General features: G+C 43.4%; 1 protein-coding gene across 1 annotated transcript in view; it reads left to right on the top strand.

Moving 5' to 3' along the window:
* MYO1E (myosin IE) overlaps positions 1–13,620 on the top strand; it is a 211,111-nt gene that overhangs the window by 81,468 nt on the left and 116,023 nt on the right. Inside the window, exon 2 of the mRNA XM_070469219.1 lies at positions 12,009–12,152. Coding sequence (XP_070325320.1) covers positions 12,009–12,152 — 144 coding nt within the window. The remainder of the gene's footprint in view (positions 1–12,008; positions 12,153–13,620) is intronic.

Here is a 13,620-nt window from a genome sequence, read left to right on the forward strand (position 1 = left end):
CCCTGAAGGGACTGATAAATGCTTGACGTGTTGTCAAGCTAGCAGAGCTGCAGCTGAAAAGACAGAGACTGACATCAATGTGACTCTTCATTTGTTTGATTAAAATATAAATAGAAAAAAAATATATAAATAGAGATAGAAGTAAAATGAGCATTTGTCACATAATGGAATTTCAACCATTTGGTCCTCACCCTGTGATCAAAAGTATCCTGTTTTCCTTACCTGGATGACAGTGGACAGTTAAGAGAGAATTGTCTTTAGGGGCAACTTCTGGAGAAGGAACTGGCAACCCACTCCAGTACTTTTGCCTGGAAAATCCCATGGACGGGGGATCCTGGTAGGCTACAGTTCATGGGGTCGCAAAGAGTTGGACACGACTGAGCGACTTCACTTCACTTCACTTCACTTCACTTCTCTTCCCTTTGATCTTCTGGGCCGGGGGCATTAGGAAAGCTTCAGAAACTTTTTTGCTTGTGGCCCACCCCTCCTAAATCCCCTCCCCCAACTTGTCCCCCTCTAACTGCTGCCATAGTGAGATATTTAGTTCCTTATTTGTTTATTTGTTTTTGGATTTGTCCTCCTTGGCTGAGACTTCTTTATTACTTTTTTTTTTGCATTATGGTTCATTTTTATTTTTTGAAGTTTTTATTTTGTATTGAAGTATAGCGATTTTGTTCACCTAATTATCACAACATTGTTAATCAGCTATACCCTGATACAAAATGTTTTTGGTGTTAAAAAATAAATAAAGATAAAATTCAAAAAAAGAGTGAAGGAGAATCTGTACCCAACCCTCCCCAAAGACTGCCATTGTTGTAGTTTGGAAAGAAGAAAAAAAGCAATGTTGTAATAGTTTCAGGTGGAGAGCAAAGGGACTCAGCCATACATATGCATGTATCCATTCTCTCCAACCTCCCCTTCCATCCAGGCTGCCACATAACATTGAGCAGAGTTCCCTGTGCTATATAGCAGAGATTCTATTTAGTTCTGAGGTGAATCAAAGCTGCCTGGAATTCACTGGCCCGACTAGTACTGATTGAGCATGCCTACATGCCAGGCACTGACCTACAGCCTGAGGACATGGCCAGGAGTAGATGTGTTCTCAAGGCCAATGACCAGACTGCTTCCTCTGTGGACTTCTAGGTGCTGAGCTTTGCACAAGGTACCCTGTGTACCAGTAATAAAAGTATCCACTTCATGCTGTTCTGTGGAGGAAAGAAAAGTTGATATGTGGCAAGTAGTAAACATTCAATAAAACAATTACTATGGACACTAGCATTATTGCTGTTTCCAACAGTCACTTACCCTATTACAAGATGCAGTAGGTATAATGATTAAATGCAAAGAGAGCTGATTGGCCTGGGTTTGAAGCCCAGCTACTGTGGTTGGGTAATTTATTAATAGTTAACTTCTCCGTGCTTCAGTTTCCTGCCTGATAAGGTTGTGAGGATTAAATAAATAATAAATAAATTATACGTATACCTATGTATACGTAGGGCTGACTCATGTTGATCTATAGCAGAAGCCAGCACAATATTGTGAAGCAATTTTCCTTCAATTAAAAACCTATGCTTGGGGGGAAAAATGATCTTGTATGAAATGTTTAGAACAGTGCTGGTATGTAATGAGAATTAGCTGTTGTTTGAGAAGAGTATTTTTCCCAGGGGAGAGACCCACTATCCTAGCTTACCCTGGAGACTGAAGGGGAAAAGGATAGAACAGTGCTGGTAATCCTTGCAGGAAGCACTTCCCAAGAGAGAAAGAGTAACTTGCAGGCGCCCAAGAGAGAACTTCCTTGTTGGCCTCCGGACAAGCCATTACTCCAGGGGACTGACAACTGTCCCATGATGACTGTTTTCCCAGGTGAGAGGACTGGAGGAGGGCTCTGGGAACCCCTGATGGAAAATGCAGGGGATTTGGAACATGAATACAAAACAGTTCCTGCTTGTAACAGTGAAACCTCGCCTCTCATCTGCTGTGGAAAGGGGGACCCGGTCTTGCCATGTGAGATTGTTCACAGCAGAGAAAAATACATTTAGAAAATAGAAGTCATTTAAATTCTCTATGGCTAGATTTGAAATTGGTGGGAATAAGCTCAGTAGAGAATGGCAGTGGGACCCTCATGTGAGGGACACGGCAGCAAGATATACTGTAAGGTCCCTGTGTCTATGTATGTACTTTTTTTTCTTAATTTTCATTATTTTTGGCCACACCACTCAGCATGCAGGATCTTTGTTCTTCAACCAGGGATGGAACTGGTACCCGCTGCAGTGGAAGTGCTGAATCCTAACCAATAAACCAGCAGGGAAATATTGTTAATCTTCATTATTATTTTAACACATCTAAGAATAAAACTGGTGATTTTATGAAGATGTTAGTTTAGGATTTAGCCAGATTAAAAAGGACAATTTATACAAAAATTTGAAGCATAGGACTGGTGACACTTAGATGTAGGAAAGTTGTTAAAGGGGTTGAAAATGAAGTTTCAGAAACACTGGAGTAGAGTGTATGTGAATGAAGGCCGGAGCTCATTGTAACCGCCTGAGGTGGACATTACCACTGTGGGCAGTGGTGAGGGAGGTGGGGTTCCTGCTTTAATGATCTTAATGTTCAGTCATGTCCGACTCTTGGCAACCCCATGGACTATACAGTCCATGGAATTCTCCAGGCCAGAATACTGCAGTGGGTAGCCTTTCCCTCCTTCAGGAAATCTTCCCAACCCAGTAATCAAACCGGGACTTCCTGCATTACAGGCGGATTCTTTACCAACTGAGTTATCAGGGAAGCTTTCGCTTTCACTTTAAAAAAAAATACTGAAGGGATTTTTAGATTGGAAGAGGTCCAATTTGAACATGACTTTATAAACTGATAGAGACGGAAGTGGCTACCCACTCCAGTATTCTTGCCTGAAAAATTCCATGGACAGGGGAGCCTGGCGGGCTGCTGTCCATGAGGTCACAAAGAATTGGACACCACTGAGCGACTAACGTACATTTACAAACTGAAGAGGAGTTTACTTTGCTTTGCAAATTTGCGACCTGATGTGGGCAGTTTGATATGAGCTGCTTGTCAGGCAGGATACTCACCTGTATCCTGTTTGGGATGGGGGTGGAGAAAACAGCTATAAAAATTGTCACAGCAAACCCTGTAGAACTGGGCAATTGATCAACCTCACCAGTAAAACCACTGCACAGTTCCTAATGTGACATTAGTACATGGTACAATGCTTCCAGAATAACTGAAAGCTTCATAACCTCTTTGATGATTTAAACAGTGACCTCACATTTGTAAAGGGCATAGAATGGGGCCTGGCTCCTCAGAAGTGTCTTGTGCCATAATCCATCAAACCTAAGATGCTCCTGATTGTAAGAGCTAAGCTGTGATACAGCATTGGTTATAGGACACATCCTAATGTCACATTGTAAGAATATGAAAAAATGCATCTTATTGATAGAATTGATGGAATGTGTTAACTGTTCATTTATATCATGTTAAGTTTGAACTGTTCACTGATATAAAAAATGATCCTTTTGGGAGCCACATTTCAGGCAGAGTAAGTGAAAGAAAGGGTGTTTCTTTTCCTGATGGGAGCCAAATGTTATTTAAAGAAGAGTTTACTATATCTGCAAGCCGGGATGAACAAACTAACACAGAATAGTGTTAGTGTTAGTGTTCTCTCTAACACAAGAGAATATGGGAAAAGTGTCATTTATACATAGATTTCATTTCATTGTACAAAGTATTTATCCCTTTTTTGTATCTTATATTTTCACCGAAAAGAACTGTATATGTGTATATACATTTTATAAATTGTGTACTCAGCAGAGAAGTAAAACAATACAGAAACTACGCTTACATAAATAACCACATCATTTTAACAACTGTTTTGCCATACAGAGATATCATTCTATATTAATAATATGATTGCAATTAAAACCAAATTTGGGCACCTTGCCATCTCTCTGTCTTCTTTTTTTTCCTCCAAACCTTTTTTTCTCTCCCCTACTACCTTTTTTTCTCTCCCCTACTCAATTAGCCCAGACACTGTTGCCAGACTGGTCTGTACCATTCACACTTTGCCCCTGATCATGTCATCATGTAAAACCAACTCTACCCCAAGAAGGATTTGAGGTTGGTGTGATTATCCTCTGGGTGCAGTGCAATATCAGGAACCTCATTCTCCTGAGCAGACCACTGAGAGGCCCTGAGAGCCTCAGAGAGGCTTAGTGATTTGTGGGAGACCTTGAGGATCTTGCTGGGAGGGCTGGTCTCTGAGAGTTGCCTGTAGCTTTTCTGGGATCAGGTTGGTCACAGATGCAGCCACGCAGCCTGAGACGGTCCCAGTTGATGCCTCTTGTTCCAGCTTTGTTATTAACAGCATCCCCTTCTGCACTCAGCGTCTTGGTTTGGATGATAAATTGGGTTTGCTGTAGTGACTCTGGCCAACCCTAACTTAGAAACCACGGGATCTAGTGATCCTGAAGCCAGTGACCACGCTTGGCCTTGAAAATGGTGTTGGAAGTGAGCTGTGGTATAGCAGAAAGAGTGAAGAAAAGGAAGCCAGAAATCCCCATGCCAGGTTTCAGCCCTGGTCCTTTGTCATAGGGATTAACTGAGGCCATGTATGTGGAAATGCTGCACAAATATTCAGCTTTTGATCTGCTCACATGTACCTACATGAGTGAAATTAATGAACACATCTTCTACATCCATTGGGCCTCCTACTCTATGTGCTAACCTCCCATGAACTTTCCCATCCTCAGCTTCTCCAAGCAGAAGCAACTTGGTATGTTATAATCCCAGTCCTCACTTTACCCATTTGTAAAATAGCGGTGGCATGATTGTAATATTCACATCTTACGGGTATTGTGAGAATCCATTGAGATACCATAAAGCTTCGGCATCTATTTATGGGTTCAGTAAGAGTCGGTCCCAGTTCCTTAAGGACAGAGGGGATTGGGAGTTTTGTGGCTCCTGACTGCCCGTGCTCACCCCTGGCCCTCACTCTTCCAGAAACGCCCCTTCCTTGTGCTTTGTTCATTGCAGCTTAGCACCGACACATACTTGCTTCAGACATCCGTCTTCACACCACCAAAATAGTGTGTGTGTGTGTGTGTGTGTGTGTGTGTGTGTGTGTGTGGAGGCGGGAGAGCGGGCAGTGATCTACATTTCATGAAGTTGAAACACAATGCTGGCTGACTGTGCCCAGTACATAGACAAACAAATATTTATGGTTGATGTTTCCATCATTTGCAATGGAAGTGTTTTATTCCAGTCAAACAGCAGAACTGCAAAAGGTAGAATACCCAGACTGTCAGTTCAAAAGATTGGAACATCTACCAGAGAATTAGATGTCCATGCCTTTCCTGTTATGAGTCACTGGGTCAGAAAATCCCATTAAAAAACAAGTTCAGCTCATCCGCAGGCCAGAGCATTGCCCATTGTCCATTGTTGACAATAAGAATATGGTTTCTCTCTCTTTGGGGGTGATTTGCTTATAACATTGGGGGCATTCTAGTCCCAGGTTTTTTGGAAATCACCGTCCCCAGAAAATGCCTGATTTCACTGGCATCATATTCAACTCTTCTATTTTGTATTAATTAATTAATTTACTTATTTTTGGTTGCGCTGGTCTTTGTTGCTGTGTGCGGGCATTTCTCTAGTTGCAGTGAACAGGGGCTACTCTCTAGTTGCAGTGCACTGGCTTCTCACTGCAGTGGCCACACAGGCTTCAGTAGTTGCAGCATGCATGCTCAGTTGTTGTGGCACATGGGCTTAGTTGCTCCACAACATGTGGAACCTTCCCTGACCAGGGATCGAACCTTTGTCCCCTACATTGGCAGGTGGATTCTTATCCACTGTAGCAGCAGGGAAGTCCCCAACACTTGTTTATTTTTAAATTTTACTAACACATGCATATGGTTTAAAATAGCAATAAAAAAGTACACTGTGCTGCCAAGTTTAAAATGGAGGGTAAATGTTACCTTTTCTCCCCAGGCCTTCTCCCTGATGGAACCTTGTGTATCTTTCAAGAAAACAATTACAACACATGTCTTTTAATGTGTCATTCAATACTTAATTCACATACTGATTGCTATTTTCATACATCTGTGGGTCTTGAAGAACTTTCCAAGTCAGCACAGGTAGATTCTTTCCAGTGACATGGAACTCCTCTCAGGATGTGCCATGATCTGATAGGTCTTCAAACCCTGTGTCCACTTTTCCCCATTACACACTTCACTGCAGTGAGGAACCCTTTATATACATCTTGGCATCCTTGGTAGATTTTAAGGTGAATTCTTTAAAATAAAGGTGCTGGATCAAAGAGAGTATGCCCATTATTTCTGTTTAGTTAACAGTGTTTGTATTGGTCTGTGTGACTTTAGTTTCTATCCCTAGTCCCACACAACTCTCTTAATGATACCGTGCCAAAGAATCGATGTTTTCACACTGTGGTGCTGGAGAGGCCTCCTGAGAGTCCCTAAAGCCTCTGACTGTGGTTCAAAACAAGCTGGAAAATTCTTATAGAGATAGGGATACCAGACCACCTTACTTGCCTCCTGAGAAATCTGTATGTGGATCAAGAAGCAACAGTTAGAACCAGACATGGAACAATGGACTGGTTCAACATTGGGAAAGGAGTACGTCAAGTCTGTATATTGTCACCCTGCTTATTTACCTTACATGCAAAGTACATCCTGCAGAATGTTGGGCTGAATGAAGCACAAGCTGGAATCAAGATTGCTGGGAGAAATATCAATAACCTCAGATATGCAGGTGACACCACCCTAATGGCAGAAAGCAAAGAGAAACGAAAGAGCCTCTTGATGAAGGTGAAAGAGGAGAGTGAAAAAGCTGGCTTAAACTCAATATTCAAAAGACTAAGATCATGGCATCTGGTCCCACCACTTCATGGCAAATAGATGGGGAAACAGTTGAAATAGTAACAGACATTATTTTCTTGGGCTCCAAAATCACTGTAGATGGTGACTGCAGCCATGAAATTAAAAGACACTTGCTCCTTAGTAGAAAAGCTATGACCAGCCTAGACAGTGTATTAACAAGCAGAGACATAATTTTGCTGACAAAGATCCATATAGCCAAAGGTATGCTTTTTTCCTGTAGTTGTGTATAGATGTGAGAGTTGGACCGTAAAGAAGGCCGAGTGCTGAAGAATTGATGCTTTTGAACTGTGGTGCTGGAGAGGACTCTTGAGAGTCCCTTGAACTGCAAGGAGGTCAAACCAGTCAATCCTAAAGGAAATCAACCGTAAGTATTTGTTCAAAGGCCTGTTGCTGAAGCTGAAACTCTTAATACTTTGGCCACCTGATGCAAAGAGCTGACTCACTGGAAAAGACCCCGATGCTGGGAAAGATTGAGGGCAGAAGGGGACGACAGAGGATGAGATGGTTGGATGGCATCATTGACTCAATGGACATGAGTTTGAGCAAACTCCGGGAGATAGTGAAGGACATGGGTTCACAAGTGACTGAACAACAGCAAATACTCTCCCTACAGGAGAGCAAGGGTGAGTGTGGCCACCCCTCCCGAGGCCCTGCCCATCACCGAGCCTCTTGTGTTTACACAGCATGTTTGGCCGCCTCCCTTTCCTGGGCATCTTAAGGGCACGTTACCCAGGGTATGATCATCTCCTCCCTCCAGGAGGAACCAAAGAAGGAAAGTGCTCAGAGACACCAGTGAGAGTGTGGCAGCGCCCTGGCTGTGGGCAGGGCTGCCCGGGGCCTCTCTATGGGAGTGGAGGTTGGCTTTCAGGACAGTACCTGCCTTTGTGCGCTGACTCATCTTTGCTCATCCTGGTCCCCACCCTGCTGAACACACACCAGTTCGTGACACTCCGCCTTTTAAAATCAGTGCCCTGGCTTCTTCCTCCGCATGAGGTACTTCTGTGTCTTGGTGTCACCTCTTAAATGTGAGGAGTATGCCAGGTGTTATGTGGATGTGGGTGCACCCCATTTTTTAAAACTTGAATATGAATCCATGCTTTTTAATCAGCTGATTCATAGTTAGAAAGTAGCTATGGACCTGAGAAAGTCTGCACTCAATCTTTACCTAGTGGGAAGTATCTCGTTCATTTTTTTCTTTTTTTCCTTCTTGGCCACACTGTGTAGCCTGTGGATTCCTTGTTCCCACACCAGGGATCGAACCCATGCCCCTTATTTTGGAAGTGTGGGGACTTAACCACAGGGCTGCCGGGGAAGTCCTTCTCTTTCAGAACTTGTAATTGTTGTCAGGGTTAGGAGTAACCTTTTATCATCATCACCATCATTATCATTGTTATCATTATCATTTCTTTGCTGGGGCATCAGCAACCACATTCCTGTCCTTTGTACAACAGTGCTTCACCCACCAAGAACTGTTAGGAAATGAAATACCTTGCTGAGTGCCCTTACTTATTCAAATATTTCCTTTTCTGGTTGGGAAACAAAAAGGTGTTACCCACCCAGAAAGCCCATAGAAGAGAAGGAAGCGGAGTCTCCTGCAGGTGCTGGCCTGGTAGCCTGGACCTTGGCCATGAGGAAAAATGTCCCTCCTCACCCAGATGGGGACGTCCCTCAGGTCCCGCCCCAGCAGGTGTGGCAGCCTGTCCTGCCCCTCCCCTCCGAGTTAGGGGCAGGAGGAAGAAGCAAATGGGTTGAGGTTCTGTGCCACCAGGAGCGCCATTCCTATCCACATAATTCTAGGACCATAGTTTGTGATCTGATGGCAGCTTTCAGCTTCTGCTTCTGAGGATATTGTCCAGGGTTGTAAGATGACAACCACTTCCCACTCTGTTCCCCACTTACTCACTATCTGTGACTGTTCCAAGGAAGGCCTCTGGGAAAGTCACCGGTGGTGTGATCAAACTCTGTGGTCCCCTGCAGGAAAACAGAAAACTCTTGTTCTTTTTCGCTGTGGGGAACATTTAAGCTTCCCTGGGCTGGACTGGAAGCCTGTGCATCCCTGTTTGGTTTCCAGGCTCCCTGATCCGGTTCTCACCCTCTGCTAGAACTGCCCAGCCCAGCCCTCTCTCCCAGCTTTTATTTACCCATGGGTGGGTTCTGACCTTGCCCTTGGCACTCTGGGCAGGTCAGCCTTCCCCCCCGAAGGCCCTGATTGCTCCCTCTCGCTCTTAGTGTTGTTTGGAATGGCCAAAAGAGCATTCGCCTCAAATCAAATGACTCACTGCCTTGCTCATAGTAACTGTCAGTCATTCTATTGGTTCCTTATCCTCTTGTAGATAGAAGTCTGGAGAACCAGCCAGCGGAACTTTTTTTGTGTGCAGGAATATTTGAAACTCCACACAAGGAGTTCTGTTGTACTGGGGAGTAACTGCCAGGAGAAGGAGGACACTGCCTTTGAGTTGGGACAGACAGTAATGTATCCCTCTGCAGTGAGAGAGAGGGAAAAGACAGTTAGACTGGACACCAAGACGGACTTGGGTTGCATTGAGAAGGCATTTTTGTGGATCAGTACAAACACATCACTGTGACATAGAGCTCCCCCATTTCTTGCCCTTTGTAGACGTTAAATAACAACTTATTAGTAGCCCTCCTGTTTTGTTCAACTATGCCTCTATTTTTAAAGAGAAAATGAAACATTTTGGCCCCCTTTTAAGTAGATGGATATTTATTGGTGTTGAAAAGAAACACACATACTGGTTAATTACTCCAGGACCTAAGATTTCTCTGCATAGCAAGTTTTGCAGGCGTCCAGAAAGAATATTCAAGCTGGCCAAGGAGGGAGGGCAGAGGAGTCTCCAGGAATCTTTATCTGGTTGGAAATAGACTGGGGACCTTCGATTGAGACCCAGTGAGTCATCCTGTGGCCAGTGCTTTCTGTTTTGCCACAAGAGGAAGGAGAATGGTGAGGTTTGAGGTAATTTTGTAGAACTGATGCTGCATGTGGTTCTGAGAAAGTCAAATATATCATGTAATGGTTTCCGTCTGCAAGGCAACATGGGTGGCAAGCCTTCCTGAGCCCCTTTTTGAAGCTTGAACCCATGGCGCATGCCTTTCCCACGATGGCCCCTTCCTTGGCTGGTTTTATAATTTCTTTCCCAGAAACTCTTAGAATTTGTTGTTATCAAAGGACCCATATCTCCTGCAGAGAAAACATCATGCAGTTTTTTAAAGGGAAATTTAAAATGTTACCTGTCGACTGGTGCACTGGGAAGACCCAGAGGGATCGGGTGGAGAGGGAGGTGGGAGGGGGGACCGGGATGGGGAATACATGTAACTCCATGGCTGATTCATTTCAATGTATGACAAAAACCACTGCAATGATGTAAAGTAATTAGCCTCCAACTAATAAAAATAAATGGAAAAAAAAAAAAAATAAAATGTTACCTGTCTTGTTTCCTTCCACTTCCCTGTTCTCTCAAAGAACCTATTGCCTTTTCTCATCCTAGTTTTGACATTTGACAGGTGGCCTTTCTAGATACCCTTGTTCAGAATTTTTTTTCTTCTTTATTCAGACTCCCTCCTCCAAAAGGAAACTCCCCCCAAAAGTGAATTCCTGAGGAGGGAGAGTAGCCAGTCTTGTTCAGTTCAGGGCCCACCACCCTGGTCCAGCGTGTGACAAGTCCAGTAGAATGTACAGAGAACTCCAAGGGAAGAAAGAGCCCTCCAATATCTTGTCATGTGTTATTTGTCATTATTTCATATGCATTGACTTTTTTTATTGCCTGTGAGTGTAGATTATAATGAGCATCCTTCTTTGTCTAGTCTTGTCTGGCAAATTCAAAATATTACAGATCCATTTCTCATGGCACCTTCTCCAGGAAGTGGTTTCCGTCTCTCCCGGGGCAAAGGACTCTCCACCCACTCCTGGAACACCCATTTTACACATGTTTACAGATTGACTGTTGCTGACACACAAATTATGAATAATTTGATGGATATCTGGTGTCCTTCAGAAACTCCCCAAGTGCAGCCACTGTGGTGTTCCCATCTGCCCTTAATCCCAGGGCGTGGCAAATAGCCCAACACACGGGGATCCCATGGCAGAAATGCCAAAGTGATAGGAAATCCTGTCTGGTGCTCAGAGCCACTCCTGGTGTTAAGTTGTAAATCCAGTAAGCAGACAAGGGCTCTGCCTAGCCAAGGAGGCCGTGGGATCAGATGAGGTTCTTCTGTCTATAGCATGTTCTGTGTTCATGTTTAGGCCATCCTGTCTATTTCCATGTATGATCAGTCATCAAAATTTAGCTTATCTTTTGAATGTGTGTGTGTATGCTCAGTCACTTCAGTTGTGTCCCACTCTTTGTGACGCTATGGACTGTAGCCCACCAGGATCCTCTGTCCATGGGATTCTCCAGGCAAGAATATTGGAGTGGGTTGCCATGCCCTTCTTCAGGAGATCTTCCTGACCCAGGGATCAAACCTGCATCTCTTATGTCTCCTGCATTGCAGGCAGATTCTTTATCCACTGAGCTACCTGGGAAGGCTGATCTTTGAATGTGGAAAGTTAATATTGCATCAACAGTGATAAGTTTATGGATGGAAAGCAATTCAGATGGCTTAAGAAATTATGACCACATGACATGACTATTGTGGGATGCATATTCTTTCCACTTCTGAGTTCTGTCATGTAATTTGCAAAACAAGTCTGGAACATTTCTATTTCATTGCTTATTTTGCCAGTTAATTCTACAAAACAGTAAGTTTGAAGGAATTATCCAAGCCTATTGGTCATTTACTGTGCCATACTCTGGATATTGCATGGTGCTTTATGTGTTGTTTTATTTAATCCTTACAGCAACTCTGTGAACTGGGTCTTATTTTTCCCATTTTTTGTTAAAGAGAGAAGCTTAAGTAACACAAAAGCTTAGATCACCTTTCCCCACTTCACTTAGGTGGCAAAGCTGAAATCTGAATCTAGATAGCAAGATATTTGTTTGCTTTGCCTGTTCTTATTGGATATAAGAATATTTGGGAACTTAGTAACAATTTTTTTTCCCTCCAGGAGAAATTGAACCATCCTCATAATTGTGTGTTTTCTGTTTGCAGGGAAGCAAAGGAGCCTACAGGTACCACTGGCAGAGCCACAATGTCAAGCACAGTGGCGTGGATGACATGGTCTTGCTCTCCAAGATCACAGAGAATGCCATCGTGGAGAATCTAAAGAAGAGATACATGGACGACTACATTTTTGTATCCTTTATTGGTTCCTTCGGACGTGTCATCTTAATAAGATGACATCTAAGTAAGAGACCATCTGAAATTCCAAACTGATGCTTATGTGTTCAAGTCATTTTCACTATTTCAGAATGTGGCTTTGTACTTTTTGCTGCTTGATTCAGGCTATGGGAAGGGCAAAGATGGTGCTAAAGTTGTTTTTCTTTTTTTAATTTATTTTTAATTGGAGGACATCTGCTTTATAATATTGTGTTGGTTTCTACCACACAGAGCAACCTGAATCAGCCACAAGTGTACATATATCCCATCCCTCTTGGCTTCCTTCATGGCTCAGATGATAAGAATCTGCCTGCAGTGCAGGAGACCGGGTTCAATCCGTCACTTGGGAAGATCCCCTGGAGAAAGGAGTGGCAACCGACTCCAGTATTCTTGCCTGGAGACTCCCGTGGACAGCGGAGCCTGGTGGGCTGCAGTCCCTGGGGTCACAGAGAACCGGACACGACTGACTAACACATCTCCCTCTTGAACCGCCCTCTCCCCCTTCCCCCATTCTAGGTTGTCACAGAGCACTGGATTGAGCTCCCTGTGTTATATAGCAACTTCCCACTAGCTGTCTATTTTACATATGGTAATTATATGTTTCAGTGCTACGGGGCTCAAGTTTTTTCCTGGTGTTTTTAGTTTAAAGTTTCTTCCTGCCTCAAAATCGTGATGCAGCCAAGGACTTCCCTGGAGACCTAGTGGTTATAACTCTGTGCTTCCACTGCAGGGAGCACAGGTTCAGTCCCTGGTCAGGGAACTCAGATCCCAAACGCCACACTGTGTAGGGAAAACAAAAAGATGAAGCCAATGTTCTCTATTTCAGTCCATGGCACTGAACCTCTGATGTGCTCTAGTCACACACGTGGTGTCTAAAACCTGTGCTCTTCCTAAAGAATGTCCTGATCTGCAGAATTCTATCAGTAATGTTCCCTAATTGCAAAGCAGAGACTGATAAGTCCAGATTTAAAAGGTTTAAAAAAGATTGCCTCATGCAAAATATATGCTATTTTGCCTGTTTTTCTGCATTCTTACGTTTACTAAAATAAATAAGAGAAGCGAAGATCAATTACTGAAAATGTCTGATGTTCTTGAGTTGTGCTTTATGTTTCAGTCTTAGCTTGCCAGATGCCATTTTGGGTAGGACTGGAAAACATTCAGAACGGAAATTTGATTCAAATGTGTGTTGACTTCATTATAAACTTCATAGAGAGCTATGATAGTTGCTTAAGTTCCTACAGGATTCAGGAGTTCTGTTTGGTGCAACTGTGTAAAGTTATTTTAGTATAATTATTGTAGAATTGGTCATGGACAAGCAGGAGTCTGTGAAAATCTGTATAGTAGTACCAGAAGGTTTATGCTCTTGGTGGCTCTTGGTGGTGATGCCGTTGGTGGCTTCTGAGGGTGTGGTGTTCTGGATGGCCATTAAAAGTGGAGCCTTTGC

Source organism: Odocoileus virginianus, chromosome 6, assembly GCF_023699985.2.
Source record: "Odocoileus virginianus isolate 20LAN1187 ecotype Illinois chromosome 6, Ovbor_1.2, whole genome shotgun sequence".
Taxonomy (NCBI): Eukaryota; Metazoa; Chordata; class Mammalia; order Artiodactyla; family Cervidae; genus Odocoileus; species Odocoileus virginianus.